The sequence below is a fragment of the Osmerus mordax genome, chromosome 27, assembly GCF_038355195.1.
Source record: "Osmerus mordax isolate fOsmMor3 chromosome 27, fOsmMor3.pri, whole genome shotgun sequence".
NCBI classification, from domain to species: domain Eukaryota; kingdom Metazoa; phylum Chordata; class Actinopteri; order Osmeriformes; family Osmeridae; genus Osmerus; species Osmerus mordax.
The window spans coordinates 7,975,861-7,994,179 of record NC_090076.1 but is presented as its reverse complement, the minus strand read 5'-3'; the positions used below and the strand labels follow the sequence as shown (position 1 = coordinate 7,994,179).

Here is an 18,319-nt window from a genome sequence, read left to right as displayed (position 1 = left end):
GGTCAGATAGAAGTGCTATGCATAGAGGAGACGTTTGCTTGAAAATCTTTGTGGTCGCTTTTCTATGTGGGGCGTTTTGTGACGTTGCGCCTACCCTAGGAATGGACTGCCTGCCTCTTCACAACCAGCCACCACCGACTGACTGTTCAACGAGGAACATAGCACAACATTTGACAGCTACGGGTGTTTCTATTTAGCTTAAATTTAGCTATATATGATTTGCTTTTTTGAGGCTCAGACTAGTTTATATTCTGCTTCATTTATTTGTGTAATATCACGAGGTAACTAGCCAGCTATTTTATTTGTTAGGAAGAAGCGGCTATCAACTTCAGCGAATCCGGAGACATTTTGTTATTTTTGAGAATCAAGCTTTTTTTTTATTCTGATGCTTCGTGGTGTGTTAGCAGGGTTTTTTGACACAGCGCTAGCATAGATTTAGCTCTCTGTCATTGGCTTTATAGCCCACTAAGTGAGCCTCGATCGACTAAATCAGAGTTAACGTTAGCTATTACTGTCATTCGGATTTAAATTACCTAACATGCATAGCTAGCTGAAAGCTAGCAACAGTAATGAATCGTTTTGAGCGACGACAGCCTTTGAAGAATTAGCTAGCACGGGCCATTCGTGTGCTTGACGTTCGCAGTTCATCAACAAAGTGCTTGCAACGGGATTCGAGCAGGTAGTTAGCTGACTAACATTGCATCTATGTTTAATTGTTTAACGTCACTTGGACAAGACATTCTTAACTAATCTTAATCGACCAAAATCAGAGCGCCGCTTCCCCCGTCTGCATGAGACGAGAGCTAACAGTACAAGTAGCTTTTTAGCAATCTGGCCAGCTCGTGTGTTTTTTGATTTGGGTAGGTTGCGTTTTTGCTAGCTAGCTACGGACAAAGAGAGGACCGTCACAAGCCAGCGTTCAAGGGCCTGACTCATTCATCGTATTTGGAAAGGAAAACAATAAACAAGGAATTGACATGATGTTTCCACAATCCAGACATTCAGTAAGTGAATTTAATATTCATGTTAATTCCATGTATGCAACTAATAAACAAGTTAACTACTTTTGAAAGGACCCACCTGCAGAATTCTTGAATGGCGTACCTTCCAGGCACATCTGGGTTTAGAAGAAAATGCTGATCAAAATCTTAAATTATTTTCTGACGTGTTTACCCATCGAGAACAATGCACTATGACTTTATCGTCACAAGAAAGATGCACTATTAGCAATAGTTGAATTTATTTGTAGATTGCATCATTATCGAATTGTAAAATAATGGTATTGTCCTGTTAAATTTAGACATAGGCTTAACCAAATGCAAGGCCAAAGATCGTCTATGCCACATTCAGATTAGTCCAGAAGTAAAGTTGACCTACGCATGAATTAGTAAAATTTCTGTGATCTGTGCATTTTGGGATGGATTTGTCAACATTCAATGCAGACCATCCCTTTGTAACTTTTTATTTGTTGGTGCAACTTCAAAAATTCAGAATTCAAAAGCACCTCTAAATCACCAGTATTTGTTATTAAATATTAATGTTATCAACAAAGCAATGTGACATGACTTGCTTGTATCTGAGATGATGTATGTAGTTCTTGTGGCTTGCATCTGCATTGGCAAGGCTTCAGCATAAGTCTAGGAGGATTTGACCGTGCCTAGAAACAAGGTGGGTTTCTGTCTCAAGGCCTGCATCTGGTCTCTTTCCCCTAAATCTCCCGTTTCCATGGTTACAGAAACTCTAGTCCAGTGGCTTTCATGTATCTAGGGTAAACATTCCCAACCCCATGGCCATTGGATGAAACCCACACATTTTGTATATGCAGGTGTAATTTAACCTGCCGTTTTAAAATATCCTTTGCTTCGCAACCAACAATGTCGCCTGGGAGGACAGTGTTGTAGTTTTGCACCTTTGTGTGTGTGTGTGTCTGTGTGGGGGGGGTCGTGATGTAAAAGAAAAAAAAAATGAAAGCTTGGAGTTGTATGTGGGTAAACACAATTTCAAGACTATTATGTTGCCACGGTGCCGTCTCTCCATAGCAACAATTTAACGCCGTTTCCAGACACAGAAGGAGGGGAACAGTTGTGTTTGCTCAGACCTGAGCCTGAATGTCTGGTGTCATGAATGGGGGGTGAGAATGGTGTGCCCTTGGAGAGAGCCTGGCCGGGCTCTGGAGGAGGCCGCGAGGGAGGCGGCCTCGAGGCTGAGAGCCCGGCCTCGAGGCTGAGAGCCCGGCCTCGAGGCTGAGAGCCCGGCCTCGAGGCTGAGAGCCCAGCCTCTGAGGTTCCCGTCCACTTCACACCTCATCAGTGTGCGGCACAGAAAAACGAGAAGGGCGCCTAATTGTGGTGCAAGAGATCTAACTGCTTCCAACCTCACCCAGATTTCCTCTCAAACCCCGTCCACATGCTGGAATGTGGACCCCCCCCTCCTCATCTCTAATCACAACCACGAACGGGTACTCTTATCTCAGAGGATAAGCCTCAAATCAACTAATGACTTACCCAGAACCCTCTTTCCTTTCTCATGAATTGGTGAAAAAAAAATAATGAACGACTTGTTTTGGCCGGTTTGATCTGGGGGGGGGGAGGGGAGAATGTGAAAGTTTGACAAAGTACCCAGTGCCAGGCTTCAGATACCGAGACTAAAACATCCATATTCATGTCAATGCAAGGCTGTCATTATTCTGGAGGTGTTCATCACCCCAGGGGACGTGTGAGGGAGTGGATGAGTCTGGGCTGGGCTCTGGGATGAGTCTGGGCTGGGCTCTCGAATGCTCAGCATCCAGACCCTCCAGACTCCTCACCAGACCCTCACCCTTTCCCAAGGTGAAACCCTGAACATTTATGCTCATCTTTTGGGTTTGTAATTTTTTTTTTCTATACCCCCCCCCTCCACCTTATTTTCTAATCCAATTGAGTGCCCTTATGCTACTTGATTGGAGTATTAAGACCCAACACACAGGATTAAAAACGGGGATTATGGATTTAGTGCGACGCTTTGCAAGAGCTTGCAGCAGTTATTTCAACATCCCCGGAATAAGCAGTTGAGTCGTCTCTGCTCCTCCCCCCGCCGCTCGGAGACATGCCCCCCCCCCCCCCCCCCCCCCCCGCCCCCCATCAGAACCCCCCCCTGTACTGCTGGCTCTGCTGCCGTGAGCCCTGGGCTAGGAGTGGGGTGACAGCCATAGATATGAGCGTTACAGCTTAGAACCTGCAGGATGGTGAGCTGACAGGAGATGGATCATTCCCTGCTCACTCTTCACATACTGAGGGGGGGCGCACGCAGCATGTCGAGGTGTGTGTGTGTGTGTCCAGTCCCTCATAGAATATCTTTGAATATTCCCATCTGAGAAGGGCCCCCGGCGAACACAAGTGACGCCTTCTGTCCTTCGAACGGAAAGCTGATGTTTAACATGTATGATGTGTTAAAAAAATAAAAAAATAAAAAAGTCGGGCTGTTCTTCCAGCCTGTTTGGACTGGCTGCACCTGGTGTGAGCAGGTTTACTGCATACACATTGTGACTGGCACAGATAAACAGCTGACGTGGCTGTATGACCTTTACAAACCATTTACTAGAATGTTTGCACGGTAATCTTCCAGTGGGCAGAACGTGCTTGTGTGTTGGGAGCGGCCAGTGGCTTTAAACAAAGCTTCATTTGGTTAGTTGCTCTCGTGTTTGACCCAGATGGTTTTCCTTTGCCCATATTGTTTGTTTGTTGTTGATTAATCCAAGTAATCAACAAAGCTGTCGCTGCCTGGGAAGGAGCAGAGGAATGGTGCCAGAGTTAGCAGGAACATGTGCGGTTTGGAAGACGGAACCTATTTTTTTTTATTTATAGCTACGTCCATGTCCACAGGTTGTAAGAACACACACACACACACACTCCCCTCTCCCCCTCCTTGTCTCTCTTTATCATGCGTTTCCTCCAGATCTGATGGAGGCCAGGGGGGCCGGGGGGTGGGGGGGCAGAGGGGGCACAGGCATTATTAAGCCCACTTGAATTAACAGAACGGCCCCCGGCCTTTTCTCTCCAGCCTCCAGCTGAGGGGGGGAGGGGGGGGCCCTAATCCCCACAGTCCCTTGTCTCGCCCATTAAACAAACTCCCTCCCGCCCCCGCTCAATCGCTCTATTACACACACACACACACGTGCGCGGAGTGGCACGCACACACACACCCTTCACCTTCTCTCGTAGCTTACATCTACCACCCTTTTAAGAGTGATTACCAAGATAAAAAATTTTGCATCAGGGGAAACCCAACAAAAACCCTCAGTCGGTAACCATAACATGGACAAATAGTTTTGTATTTTTTTTAGACGCTCTTGCGTGTGTGCCAGCGTGCGCGCACACACACACACATCCTTACTGGCCTCGAGGGTCTTATCTGTTTTTTGTTTCTGGGGAACAAATTGAATGTGGAGCTTGACACACACACAGGCTAACAGATGTCTGGGTCGTTAAGGGCAGGGCAGCTCATTACCATGACAAACACAGCCCCCCCCCCCCCAGCTCATTACCATGACAAACACAGCCCCCCCCCCCCCCTCTCTCTCTAACACACACACCCGAGCACACACATTCACACACACGCGAGCACACACACACACACCGTGGGGGGGAGGCTGCCCCGTTGAGGGGCTGAACAGAGGCCATGGGTCACAGGTGATATTGATTTTCGCAGAGGGCCACACTGGCTGATTATCAAAAATGCTACAGGGTTGGGGGGGTTGGGACACTTTCCAAGCCCCTATTACACACACACACACACACACACACGGTAGAACATTTGCTCTTGTGTGTACACACACAAACACACTGCCCTTTCCCTTCCTCTCTGGGTTCATGCTGAGGTTTAGAGCTCACAAAGTTGCTCCACCCTCCAGCTCTGTGTTTTGCCATGGTTTGGAGCAACATGGCCGCCGCTTCTCTCTGCAGTCCACATGAGGTGGGGGTTGCTTGTGTGGAAATGAGGGGGGGGCTTTACGATTTTTAGACACCTGTTACAGTCTCGCATCTACTGCCTTGTTTGGATGTCTGAGCGAGAGCCAGTTTGTGTTGGGGGATGTGTGTGGGGGTGGCTTTACATGCCTGGTTTTTATGAATTCATAAATGATTGCCTGCCTTGTTTGTGTGGGATGGCCTTTTGTTGTCTGTATACATTATTCCGTGTGTGTGTGTGTGTGTGTGTGTGTAAAGGACAAAGCAGAGGATGGCGTGTAGAGAGTGAGAGGGGGGGGGGGGATGGTGAAAAATGTGTGTGCGTGTTAAAGAGGGCACAAGCAAATTGAGTGTGTGTGTGGGAGGGAGCAAGAGGAGGGGTGTGTGTGTGTGCAAGCAGGGGGGGAGCAGAAGTGGAGCGGCAGCATCAGTATTCAGGAGGGGCGCCGAGGGAGGCGGAGGGAGGGAAAGGGGGGGGCAACCGCACCCCTGAGCAGGGCGCTGGGCTGGAACAAAGCGCCTTGGCAGGGGAGCGTTTGATTGGCCAACCCCAACCCAGGCCCCAGACCTGCCAGAACAGCACTACTGCAGAGGCCAGACAAGAGAATTAGCTGTCCTCTCTCCTGGAGACTGGGGGGGGGGGGGGGGGGGGGGGGGGGGGGGGCAGGAGAAAGAGCCTGGGACAACTAAACGCCTCATCCTGCTGCCTCATTCAGACCTGGAGATCCACAGTGGTCCTCACTCACTCAGGGCTGCGGTTAGCTCTTACACTACACACACACACCTAGTCCCCCACACACACCTAGTCCCACACACACACACCTAGTCCCACACACACATCTACTTCCCTACCGATCTTTTTTCCCCTTTTTTTTTAAAAGACATTTTTGGAGAAAAAAAAGTAAGTCCTTTCAAGATTTTTTTTTACATTAACTCTGTGTTATCCCTTCTGAAGGATGCTGTAATCACGGGTGTTATTCAAGATGCTGTATCTTTCACTACCAGACTGGTCAGTGTAGCCTAACGCTAATCGTAGAGGTCTCTCCGTGTCTGAGACAGCGACCGCAGGAACCGGTCCAACTGCAAATATCAAACACGTAACGTGAGACCAAAACCTTTCGGCGCGGATTATTGTTGCCAATAAACTACAGTTTGAGACACAGAACCGTTTGGGCTTTTAGCTTAGCCAAGTAGCTAGCTCGCCAGCTAGCGTCCCTACACTACGCCCTTGTTTACTAGACAGAACAGGGGTTAAGGAGGGACTCCCTGTCAATGTGAGTGTCAGGTCTGCTTTCTTTGTCCACTTACTAGTTTCGTGAAACCTTGGGAGTCCACCCTCCTTTTGCCTCCCTCTGGACGTTTGTAAGTAACAACCTTGTTTTTTTGTTTTTTTTTACAGCAAGGCATCAATCACCAACACAACCGCGTTCTCTGTAATCTCACAGCCCCCTCGACTCGGCCAGTTTTAATCTGCGCCATGGTTTCCAAACCTACAGCTCTGTCGCCCTCACCACTCTCCCTTCTCTCTGACAAATTGCCCATTTCCTCTCGCCTTGAAGCCACTCGCATTTCCTCCCCCCCCCCCTCCTCTCCGCTACGGTCTCATGTGTCTGTTTATGTGTCGAGTGTATGTGTGTGTTTGTGTGTGTCGGCATGCCCTCAATTACAGCTGTGTGTGTGTGTGTTGTGACTTACAGGCTTGGCCCGTGTTCCGCTGGGCAGGGAAACCAAGCTTGTGTTTGCAAGCGCACTTCACTGGAAGTGAGAGAAGCAGCGTAATCCCTTTTAAAGCATCTTAACAAGGTCAAATCAGCTGGGCTCAGGGCGGAGGATAACACTGTCTCAGAATGAGGGTAAACCCTGCGCTGGTCCGGGGAGATAACAATCAAAATCAAATTCCTGGCCCAAACAGGATTAGGTTCCCTGTGCTATAGCGAAAAACCTTGTCCGGCGCTCGAGACGCAATTCAAGTTTCTACACAGCCTTTTCTAGCAGCTTGCCCGTGCTGTCCTTAGCGTTAGCATGGCCTCTGTGTTAGCCTGATCCTAGCACCCTGTTTGTGCTAGCATGGCCTTAATGTTAGCCCCTGGGCCCTTGTGTTAGCCTGGGCCCTTGTGTTAGCCTGGGCCCTTGTGTTAGCCTGGGCCCTTGTGTTAGCCATGGTTCTTGTGTTTGCCATGGTCCTTGTGTTAGCCTGGCCCCTTGTGTTAGCTTGAGCCCTGTGTTAGCCTGGCCCCTTGTGTTAGCCTGGGCCCTGTGTTAGCCTGGGCCCTTGTGTTAGCCTGGGCCCTTGTGTTAGTCTGGCCCTTGTGTTAGCCTGGGCCCTGTGTTAGCCTGGCCCTTGTGTTAGCTTGAGCCCTGTGTTAGCCTGGCCCCTTGTGTTAACCTGGGCCCTGTGTTAGCAGGGCTACTACAGCTTACTGAGATGGGATATTTAGGTGGATTCCACTGTAGCAGTATATCAATAGTGTCCTACCTGATGTGTGTGTGTGTGTGTGTGTGCGCTGAAAAGCGCTGTATTGCTGAAAAGCGTTTGATTTGATTTGGGTCTGCTGGGTTATAATAAGGAGGCAGAAAGAAAATACTGTCTTTGTGGGTGTTGTTGATCCTTTGCCTTCAGTTAAGGAGCTTGATAACATCCTGTCATTAGTAAATGATTAGAACGCCCAGCACCGATTTCAATCTCTTACCGCACACACAGACACACACACACACAGACACAGACACACACACACAGACACACACACACACTCCCTTTAGTTAGAGATGGAAACAGTTGGTCCTTGCTTTGTAGCGCTGCTGTTCCCTGAGGCAGGATTTAGTCTAGGATGTTTTCAGATGATGCCCAATGATGGTGTCAGTGAGTGAGAGAGAAGCAGTAGAATCTCACACACACACACGCAGTAATCTCCCAGTCTTCCACCCGCCTTTTGTAGTGTGATCCGCAAAGCAGAAACACAGGATTGGGAGAGTAATCCTTATTTAAGATGGACATTATGGTTTGTACTAGATTTCACATGGATTGAACACTGAGATTTCTTCTCCAAATCGAGGAGGGGGAGGGGGGGGGGCAGCAATTTACTGAAACGATGAATCCCATTTATTCACTGAAGACTGTCTCAATCGGCCCACCAGCGCTCAAAGCTTTTTAATGCTCTTAATTGCATCTCAAAGGAACGGGGCAGAATCAAATTAGAGATTGTCCTACATCTTGGAGCTGTGTGTGTGCGTGTGTGTGGGCTCACACATGCATGTTTACGATTCATGGCAGTGACTTTGTGTTCGTTGTTCTGGTAACGGAGCGTATTATGGTGGCTTATCTTGCCCTGCATCGTGCCGTGGTTCTTCACACACGCACACATACACACGCCCCCTCCCCTTTATTTCTCACACACACACAATTTTACACTCACACAGAGTGCAGGCACTTGCCTCTGTCATACCAGATGGCACGTGTCACTGTGTTGCAGCCGTATTTCATTAACATTATGTGCATCCATCTGCCGTAGCCTCCAATGCCCCACAGCCAAGATAGTTCTGGTCAGCACAAGTCTACTGGCAGGAAACAGTAGTCAGGTAACTATAGGAACAAAACGACATCTCGGTAGCGATGCTTGGGAACCAGACACGTCATGCTTCGGTCTGCAGCTTTAGCTGGCGTCCTGGACTAGCGCGAGCACAGATGTAGTCTGCCCAGACAGAGCTAAACAGCGATGATTCAACGAACCGCAGTGATGGGATGGGTTTGAAACGGGCGTGTTAGTGCCAGGGTGGAACACATGCTTCTGGGGCCCTGGAGCTGTCTAGGGCCAGGGTCCGGGAGCCAGTGCTGGGGTGGAGGGTCGCTCAGAGAGCCCAGGCAGCATGGCCCCTACCCCCTCTCTCTCTCGTTCTCTCTCTCTGTTCCTCTCTCTGTTCCTCTCTCTCTCCCTTCCTCCCTCTAATTGCTCTCGCCCTCTTTTTTCTTCCCTCTTTCAGTATTCCCTCTCTCTCTTTGCCTCTTTGTCTCTCTATCCACCCTCTTCATTTTATAATTCTTCTCTCCATCCCTCTCCCCTCACCTCTTTGTTTATTTTCTCTCCTCTACCCCCCCCCCCCCCCCCCTCTGTCTGTCTCTGCAGTAGAGTGCTCCACCTGAGGCTATTGACTCAGGGAACCTTTGGTATTTTAAACGTTAGCATGCTGTGCTACATAGGGAGGAAATCACTTCCCCTCCTCCCAGCGCAGGAGGCTACCCGCAGGCTGGCTCCATGGTTCAGCTGGAGCAGTCATGCTGGAGTACGGAACAGTCAGCCAGCCAGCCAGCCAGCTTATCTATATGCCTCCCTCCCTGCATGCCTCCCCCTCCACCCTGCCACCCCCACTCCACCCTCCCTGCATGCCTGCCTGCTTCTCTGCATGCCACCCTGCCTCCCCCTCCACCCTGCCTCACCCCCTCTTCCCTCCCTCCCTGACTGCCTCTCTGCATGCCTCCCCCTCCACCCTGCCTCCCTCCCTCCCTGCCTGCCTCCCTCTAAGTGTCTTGTGTTGACACAAACTCTGTCTCGTCCACTGCTGTTTGCACTGGTTTTATCATGGCCGTTTGGACAGATAACTTAAAGGGAAAAAAAGAAGTTGCAGTGCTTAAGAGGAGAATCCTGCCTGCCAACTTGCTAGGATGGACCAAAGGGACTGTTATTGTTTTAATAACAGCCGTTTGGAAAGTGCTTTCTTTTGTAACAGTGTCCGCTGTGGCAGTGTGACACATCCTCCTTTCCCGCTCTGAGCACTTTACATAAAAGTGGCGATCAGATACTTCCTGTTGTCAGACCCAAGTGGAGGCTTTCTGCCCGCGTGCTGAAATATCTAACCAGATTTGGCCTCTGTTGAGCTGTGCTGAGGCGGTGTGGGGCTGTCTCTGCGGGCACAGCCGTCCACCGCCGTCTTTAGGGGTGAATCCAAACCGCCGACTTGACGAATGTTTGTCGTCTTTTCCAACTGGAATCGGAAATGGGTTTATTCGCCATGCAAGCTCGCACAAACAAGGAATCGACTGTGGCAGGAAGGTGTATACCATAAACATGTACGGAATACGAAGGTGTTCAATGTCATGGACACGTGTCTGACCTTTCCTCCTCTGTGTGTGTCTCTCTCTCTTCCTGATCCAGGCTTCATCGCAGCAGCTGAAATTCACGACCTCCGACTCGTGTGACCGGATCAAGGATGAGTTCCAGTTTCTCCAAGCACAGTACCATAGGTAGGGCCTCACCCTAACCCTCATCCTCAACCTAACCCTCACCCCCTCCCTCATCCTCAACCTAACCCCCTCCCTCATCCTAACCCTCACCCCCTCCCTCATCCTCAACCTAACCCCCTCCCTTACCCTAATCCTCAACCTAACCCCCTCCCTCATCCTCAACCTAACCCCCTCCCTTACCCTAACCCTCACCCCCTCCCTCATCCTCAACCTAACCCCCTCCCTCATCCTCACCCCCTCCCTCATCCTCAGACAGCATGCTGATCTAAGGGAGTAATGGTTGAACCCTTGACAACCTGATCCATAACAACACAACTATCACACACAGGGCAGGCCCACGAAACTGGACAAATTTGTACACGACCGATAACCGAACGCGCGTGGTTCGATACAGAGAAAAGCACTTTGTCCAATATCTGTGAGGAAAGACGCAAGAGCAATGGAGAGTGAACCGTCTCTCCACACGCCTGAAAAAAGACACTTCCTGACACCTTGTAGTTGTCAGTTGGGAAGACGAGGAGATGAAAGTAGGACAGTTTTTTTGGTGGGGGGCTCTATTTTGGGAACAGACTTGATCCACTTGGAACCCCGCATCTCTCCTATGAGGCAGAAACCAGCTGTTTCTAACCGTCGTATTAACGGCGGTACTTATATATATATTTTTTTTTTACAAAGCCAGAACCCAACAAGTACGTCCTCGTCGGGGACCTGGCAATTAATTTAGTGCTTAAAAAATCCCGATTCCAATCGCTCCGTTTGATTCCTTTCGCTGCCTCGTGGGCCATTTGGAGGCGTTTTCATCAGTGGGAGTCATTTCCTGTTTGGCGTCTTGGGTTTTGAAGCGGGCCTTCCACAGCCCCCCCCCCCCCTTCCACCTGTAGAGGGTGAGGCTCCTCCCCCCTGCACCTCGGAGCCAGATGAAAGAGGAAGGAGGGAGGGAGGGAAGGGGGCCGTGTTTGAACCCCCCCGCTGGTCTGACAACTGTCTTCGTGGTTGCAGCACGGCCGCCAGGTCATTGGTGTGTGATTCCCAGGGCGGCGGTGGCCCTGCCTGTCGTTTAACCCCCCCCCCCCCCCTCCTCCTCCTTCAGAAGGCTCGGCAGTTGAGAGAATATCTTTTTGTCTGGCGCAGCCTGACGATGTCTGCAGCACTGGAGGGACACACAGGGCTTTGTAGGAGGCTGTGTTCAGGCTTCTCACAGGAAGCGGGCGGGCGGGCTCCTGAGCGCCGCAGCCGACGTTGTAACTGTCGCTCCCGCCCCCCTCACATGCATAAATAGATCAGGGAATACATAAATCAAAATAAAGATGACAGCAGGAGCGATTTAGAGGCGGAAGGAGCAGCAATAAAACTCCATCAAAGTGTCGTTTGAGAGCTCCTGTGAGCCGGGGGGGGGGGGGAGGGGGAAGGGGGAGGGCTGCCTCAGCCAATCACAGCCCCACAAAGCCGATTCCCCCCCCCCGCTCCGGCTCAGGTAGGCAGGCAGCGGGGAGGCCAGTCGCCATGACAACGGCAACATATGTATGTGGGTCTGGCTGCTTCCAGAGACCCCCTTTTTTTTTTTTTTTTTTTTTTTTTGTGAGGGAAGAGAGCGATTTGGATAAGTGGAGGCTGCAGGCTAAGAGAGAGATAGAGAGATGGAGCAGGAGCAGGGAGAGATTGATAGAGAGGGAGAGGGGTAGAGAGAGAGAGAGTAGGAGGGCAGGGGGGGATGTGGTTCTATCCAGCTCTCCCCCTGGGCACCTGGTTTGGTCTGGGTAAAAACGGGGGAAGAGTCGTAGAATGACAATGAGGTCGTTACTCTCTGATCTCCTCACCTGGGCGGCCTCTCCACCGCTCGTCCTGATTGGCCCCCCCGACGTTAGGCCGGTGGCCACGCCGCGACTCCCACCAACCCTGCTCTTAATCGCGCCGCACGCTCCGTCCCGCAGAACATCCAACCGCCGTTTCCTGACGTTCCCCCCCCCCCCCCCCCCCCCCCCCCCCTCGCCAGGACCGCTCCCCCGGCTCGTATCTGCGTTCATCGGCTCGTCTCCCGGGGCGACGGCGGCCGTGGAAGCACAGGGAACGCCCGAGTCCCCTGGTTTGTGACAAGCGGTGTGACAGCGCTGACACGGCCTCCTTTGTCCTGTCACCTCGCGTGGCATCAGCGGCGCGCCGCGTGACATGATTACAGCTAATGGCTGTCTGCAAGGAGTCACTGAATAGCTGCACACTCACACACTATATTTAAACATGCCATGTCTATGTCTCTCTGTCTCTCTCTATGTCTTTTTCTCTGTGTCTCTCTCTCTCTGTCTCTCTGTCTGTCTCTCTCTGTGTCTCTCGCTCTCTCTGTGTGTCTCTCTCTCTCTGTGTCTCTCTCTCTCTCTCTCTCGCTCTCTGTCTCTCTCTCTCTCTCTCTCTGTCTCTCTCTCCCTCGTTTGCCCTGCTCCTCCGCCCTCCCTCCCACACCAGAGTTATTCCGAATGACAGACCTTCCCGGAAGGACACCTGGTGGGGGAGGAGAGTTTGATGAGGGTGAGAGGAGGATGAGGGTGAGAGGAGGAGGAGGATGATGGTGGAGTGTTCGTCCTCGTCTTCTCAGAAGGTGAACGCTCATCCGGAGATTGTAACAAGGTTGTCGTCTCTCTCTCTCTCCCTCCCTCCCCCCTCTCTCTCTCCCCCCCCTCTCTCTCTCCGTCCCTCCCCCCTCTCTCCCCCTCCACAGTCTGAAGCTGGAGTGTGACAAGCTGGCCAGCGAGAAGTCAGAGATGCAGCGCCATTATATCATGGTGAGAGTGTGTGTGTTGGTGTGAGAGTGTGTGTTGGTGAGAGTGTGTGTGTGTTGTTGTGACATAGATAAAGTCTCTTATTCTCCATCTCCCCTGCTTTCTGGCACACTTCTTCATTCTCTCCCCCCCCCCCCCCCTCTCTCTCTCTCTCTCTCCCTCCCTCACTCTCTTTCCTTTTCTGTCTTTCACTCTCTCCCTCCCTCACTCTCGCTCTTGTGTCTCTATCTCTCTCTCCCCCCGCCCCCCTCTCTCCTTCATGTGCGGTTGTTGCGGCTGTCTCTCGCCCTCCTCTCTCTGTCTCTCTCCTCATCTCTGGTCCTTTTGTGTCTAGTGCCCTCCCGCTCCCCCACCCTCCTGCGCACGCACACTCACACTCACACACACTCCCTCACACACGCTCCACCTCTCAACTAATCTCATTGTCTCTGGCCAGGCCCGTGTAGCTGTCTGATATTCTGCCTCTAATTGATCCGTTGACTGGCGTAATCTCATCTAATCTGTGACGCTCGGCTCGCGTCTCCATCGGCAGGGCCCGCCCCGACCCCGCCCCCCCCCACCCCGCCCCCCCTCTAATAGCCTATCGTGTTCCCCCTCTCCCCCTCTCCGCCGCCAGTGAACGCTCGCACCTCCATTTCCCCGGCGCTGTAATTGCTTTAGGGACGTGCCGTTTGGATAGTCTCTCTCCCTCTTCCTCTCATACCCCTGTGTGTGTGTGTGTGTGTGTGTGTGTGTGCGTGCGCGTGTGTGTGTGTGTGCGTGCGTGCGTGTGAGAGAGGGAGATCTCAGTGTTGTTTGTTTTACAGTGGCAGAGTCATGCCCCTACAGACAGTGGGTGGTTAACAGGCTTAGCTGGTGGCTGTCTCATTTACACAGCACACACCATACACACACACACACACACTTACACCCACTAACACACACACACCATATGCACTTACTCTAAGATGCACACACACCACACACACCACACACACTTACACCCACTAACACACACACACACCATATGCACTTACTCTAAGATGCACACATACACACACCACACACACTTACACCCACTAACACACACACACCATATGCACTTACTCTAAGATGCACACATACACACACCACACACACTTACACCCACTAACACACACACACCATATGCACTTACTCTAAGATGCACACATACGCACACACACACACACACACACACACACACACCACACAAGCCATGCACATGTGTTGATCGTCGTCTCAGTATTGTAACGGCTCATCTCTGCTTGTTTTCCAGTACTATGAGATGTCCTACGGGCTGAACATAGAGATGCATAAGCAGGTAAGAGACCCTCATCTGCCCTCCTCCAACACCGGCCGTCTGAACACATGTCCTCATCATCACCCTGCCCCGGCCCAGCTCCCAGCTCCAGGTTTAGCCCCACACCGTCCACACAGGACAGGGGCTCTGTCAGGGGGCTGCTCCGGAGCCCTGTGCCCATAGATCAGGGAGCTGGGCTGGGGGCCGGGGGAGTAATTTATGCCCAGGCTGCTGAAGGAGAGCGATGGGCCTCCGCGGGCTCGGCCTTATCTCTGACCTCGTCTGGCGCTGCCGGCTCCGGGGGAAGATTGACGGCTCGATGCTGACAGCCATACTGGGAGACCTGCACACGCAGTGAAAAATGGAGGCGCGCATACACACACATACACACGCACTCGCACACAGCCAAGCTCAGCCTCATGAGCACAATTCATCACACGCACCCCCCCCCCCCCCCCTTCCTTTATCTGACAGGGATGAAATATTTAGAAATTCAGAGGCGAGGAGTGTGTGTGTGTGTGTCGGAGTTGGTGTGTTTCTGTATTGGTGTGTCTGTGCGTTGGTGTGCGGGCATGTGTGTTTTTTTTGTGGTGTTGCCGTGTATGGGTTGGTGTGTGGGTGTGCGTTGCCGTGGTGAGTGGGTTCAGATGAACGCTAGTTCCATTAGAGAGTTGAAATTGAAGGGGATGTGTAGAAACGAGTGTCGAGCAGCATTCAAGTCTGGGCTTTGTGTACAGCGAGCTCCCCTCCCTCCCTCTCTCCCTCCCTCCCTCCCTCCCGCTATCTCTCCATCTATCCATGGATGTTGTCTGGCCCCTCCAGCAGGGGATTCTGGAGACAGTTTAGCGCAGGATTGGACCGGGGATGTATTGAATTGGGTTTTTTGTTGTTGCAGTGTCTTTGTCTCCTTGTTTTTCATCCGTTTCGTACAGTGTCTCTCTCTCTCTCTCTCGCTCTCTCTTTCTTTCCCTTTATCTCTCCATCTCAATCTCTTTCACTCTCTCTCTCTGTCTCTCTCTTTGTCTCTCTCTCTCTCTCCTGTTTCTTTCATTTCCCTCCATTGTACTTGTGTATGACTGTGAGGGTGTGCGTCTGTGAAGGGGCTATGTGCTCGGCGAGTACGTTGTGAGCAAGTGTGTGTGCGCTCGCGTTACCTGTGTGTGTGGTTAAACCTAGCCCATCCAGAGAAGAGAGGCAGTGTAGTGTCAGTAGAACAGAGAGGTATTAACTGAGAGAGCGCTGGTGTCAGGTAGTCTTTCTAATGATGGAGAGATGAGAAGGGGAGCGTTCATCTGAGCCGTGCCCTGCATGAGCAATGAGCGGGAGGAGACCTCTTCTCTCACATCACCCGGAATTAGAAACTAACTCAATTACCACAGATTTGCATATATGAGTTGGTTATGGTAATACCTTTCCCAATGTGATGTGATACGGTTGTGTGTGTGTGTGTGTGTGGCTCCACGCCTGTGTGTGTGTGTGTGTGTGTGTGTGTGTGGCTCCACGCCTGAGTGTGTGTGTGTGTGTGTGTGTGTGTGTGTGTGTGTGTGTGTGTGTAGCTCAATGCCTGCCTGTGTCCCCGTGGCTGTGTGTGTCGATTGAAATTGTGTGTTCGTGGAGGGAGTTGAATGAGGCTAATGTTCTGTGCTTCCCTCCCCCTGCCCCTCCTCTCTCCCTTCCCCTCCTCTCTCCCTCCCCCTGCCCCTCCTCTCTCCCTCCCCCTGCCCCTCCTCTCTCCCTTCCCCTCCTCTCTCCCTCCCCCTGCCCCTCCTCTCTCCCTCCCCCTTCCCCTCCTCTCTCCCTCTCCCTTCCCCTCCTCTCTCCTCTCCCCCTTCCCCTCCTCTCTCCCTGCCCCTTCCCCTCCTCTCTCCCTTCCCCTCCTCTCTCCCTCTCCCTTCCCCTCCTCTCTCCCTTCCCCTTCCCCTCCTCTCTCCCTTCCCCTCCTCTCTCCCTCTCCCTTCCCCTCCTCTCTCCCTCCCCCTTCCCCTCCTCTCTCCCTTCCCCTCCTCTCTCCCTCCCCCTTCCCCTCCTCTCTCCTTCCGCAGGCAGAGATTGTGAAGAGATTGAACGGGATATGCGCTCAAGTCCTCCCCTACCTGTCCCAGGAGGTAAAACACCCAACCCCCTCCCCCCCTACCTAAACACCATTACCAACCCCCTCTGCCTGGAATGAGATCATTCTCATCTGACCCTCCCCCCCCCCCCCCTTCCCCCCCTCTCCTTCTCTCGACCCGTGTCGGTGCCTTAATCACGCTCTCCTCCACCCTCCCTTCCCCTCTCTCTCTCTCCCCCTCCCTCTCTCACCTCCCACTACCAATACATCCAGCCATAACTCATGTGTGAGCTGAGATGATGGACCATCCCTGAACTGATTACCCCCCCCCCTCCCCTATGACAACCCTGGAGGGCAGGGGGGGCGGGATCATTGATTCTGCATCAGGGGGAATCTTAGAATGGGAGAGGTGGTGGTGGAGAGGGGGGGGTGGTGTTAACTGAATGGGTGAAGACCCTGGAGGGTCAGTGTTGGAGTATGGATCTAACCCCCCTCGGGGTGTTTCTGTTCCCCAGCACCAGCAGCAGGTCCTGGGGGCCATCGAGCGGGCCAAGCAGGTCACCCCTCCAGAGATGAACTCCATCATCAGGGTAAGCTACTCCTGTTCCAGACCCCAGGGGCCACTCTGTCTTGGGGCCCCCAGCCCTCTCTGGGGGCCCCCTGCATGTCTGGTGCCCCCATGGGGTAACTCCAGACACCAGTTGTATATTCATGTACAGTTTGTGTGTACTGTACCTCCATGTGTTAGAGATGGAGGGGGGGAATCGATATGGTTCAGTATCGCGATTATTTCTTTCTGCGATATTTTATCGTCACTCCGATTCCAACGTAGATTTTTGGGTCATTGATACGTATATATCGGTGAACACGAATGATACCGTCAATCCTTTTTTTCTTCTGTCCTCGTGTTTATTTAAAATGAGAAATCATGGTGGGCAATGAAGCTAGAGAATGCGTACATCCTGCGCATGCACACATCACATCCCAAGTCTGTAAACAGTTGCTTTTCTACTTGATAAGGGGAACCAGAGCTAAACAAGATGGCCGACCCTCCTCTGAACATTCACTAGCCAGTTTGCCGGTCCACCAAAAAAAGTTGTATTTTCCACAATTGCAATGAATGTACAAAAAGCTCCCTCAAAGGTGTAATAGTTGAGTTATCTTTTGAGTTTGTTTTAGCAGCTCAGGGCAAAGCTCAGACCACTTGAATGTCCTCTGTGTCAAAATACTAAAGTTGACTGATTGCCGATATGCCCACTCCTACTGTGTGTGTATCTCTACTCTGTGTGTGTGTGTGTACCTCTTACCTGTGTTTGAGCTGCGTGTGTGTGTGTTGCCCGCAGCAGCAGCTCCAGGCTCACCAGCTGTCTCAGCTCCAGGGTCTGGCCCTGCCCATGACCCCCCTGCCCCTGGGCTTGAGCCAGCCCAGCCTGCCGGCCGTCACCTCCTCCTCCGGGCTCTTCTCCCTCTCCTCCATCCTGGCCTCCCAGGCCCAGCTGGCCAAGGAGGAGAAGGCGTCCCGCGAGGGGGCCGACAGCCACCGCGAGGAGGATGGGGACAAGTCCGACTAGCGCTCCCCTCTCTCCCTGTCCTCCTCCCTCCCTCCCAGCGCTCAGTCTGGCCTCCCCCCCCCCCCCCCCCCCCCCCCCCCCCATCAGAACCTCAGATTGGGCAGCATGGAACAGCTGGGGTTACTGGACTCCTGTTCTCTCTCCTGCTCACCCCCTCTCAAGCTCCCTGAAGTTCACCGGCGCTTGGTTTACACTTTTCTTTGGTTCTCTCTCTCTTTTTTTTCTGTCTTAAAATCTTTCGCTCTGTTTTTCTCTCTTTTTGTTCTCTCTCTGTTTCTCCCTCTCCCCTTCTCTCTCTCTTTTTCTCTCTCCCTATCCAATGCTGTTGCCATCATTTCACATACTCAGAATTGTGTACAGTGTTGATTCTTTTTAATATAACAATCTTTTTTTTTTCTTGAAATAATTCATTTGTGTGTGTGTGTGATTGTTTCTGTCTGTCAGTAAG

General features: G+C 51.9%; 1 protein-coding gene across 3 annotated transcripts; it reads left to right on the top strand.

Annotated features, from left to right (window-relative positions):
• The first annotated feature begins 141 nt into the window (after window positions 1-141).
• Window positions 142-17,910, top strand: tle5 (TLE family member 5, transcriptional modulator). Of its 3 annotated transcripts, XM_067230262.1 has the most exons (8): window positions 142-679; window positions 865-1,004; window positions 10,091-10,179; window positions 12,890-12,953; window positions 14,227-14,271; window positions 16,293-16,355; window positions 16,816-16,890; window positions 17,644-17,910. In XM_067230262.1, the coding sequence occupies exons 2-8, from the start codon at window positions 978-980 to the stop codon at window positions 17,869-17,871; spliced, it is 591 nt and encodes a 196-aa protein (XP_067086363.1). In that variant the 5' UTR covers window positions 142-679; window positions 865-977; the 3' UTR covers window positions 17,872-17,910. The 3 variants fall into 3 exon arrangements, with proteins under 3 accessions (XP_067086363.1, XP_067086364.1, XP_067086362.1); XM_067230263.1 differs by having other exon boundaries at window positions 142-1,004; window positions 17,647-17,910; XM_067230261.1 differs by having other exon boundaries at window positions 142-1,004.
• The last annotated feature ends 409 nt before the right edge of the window (window positions 17,911-18,319 follow it).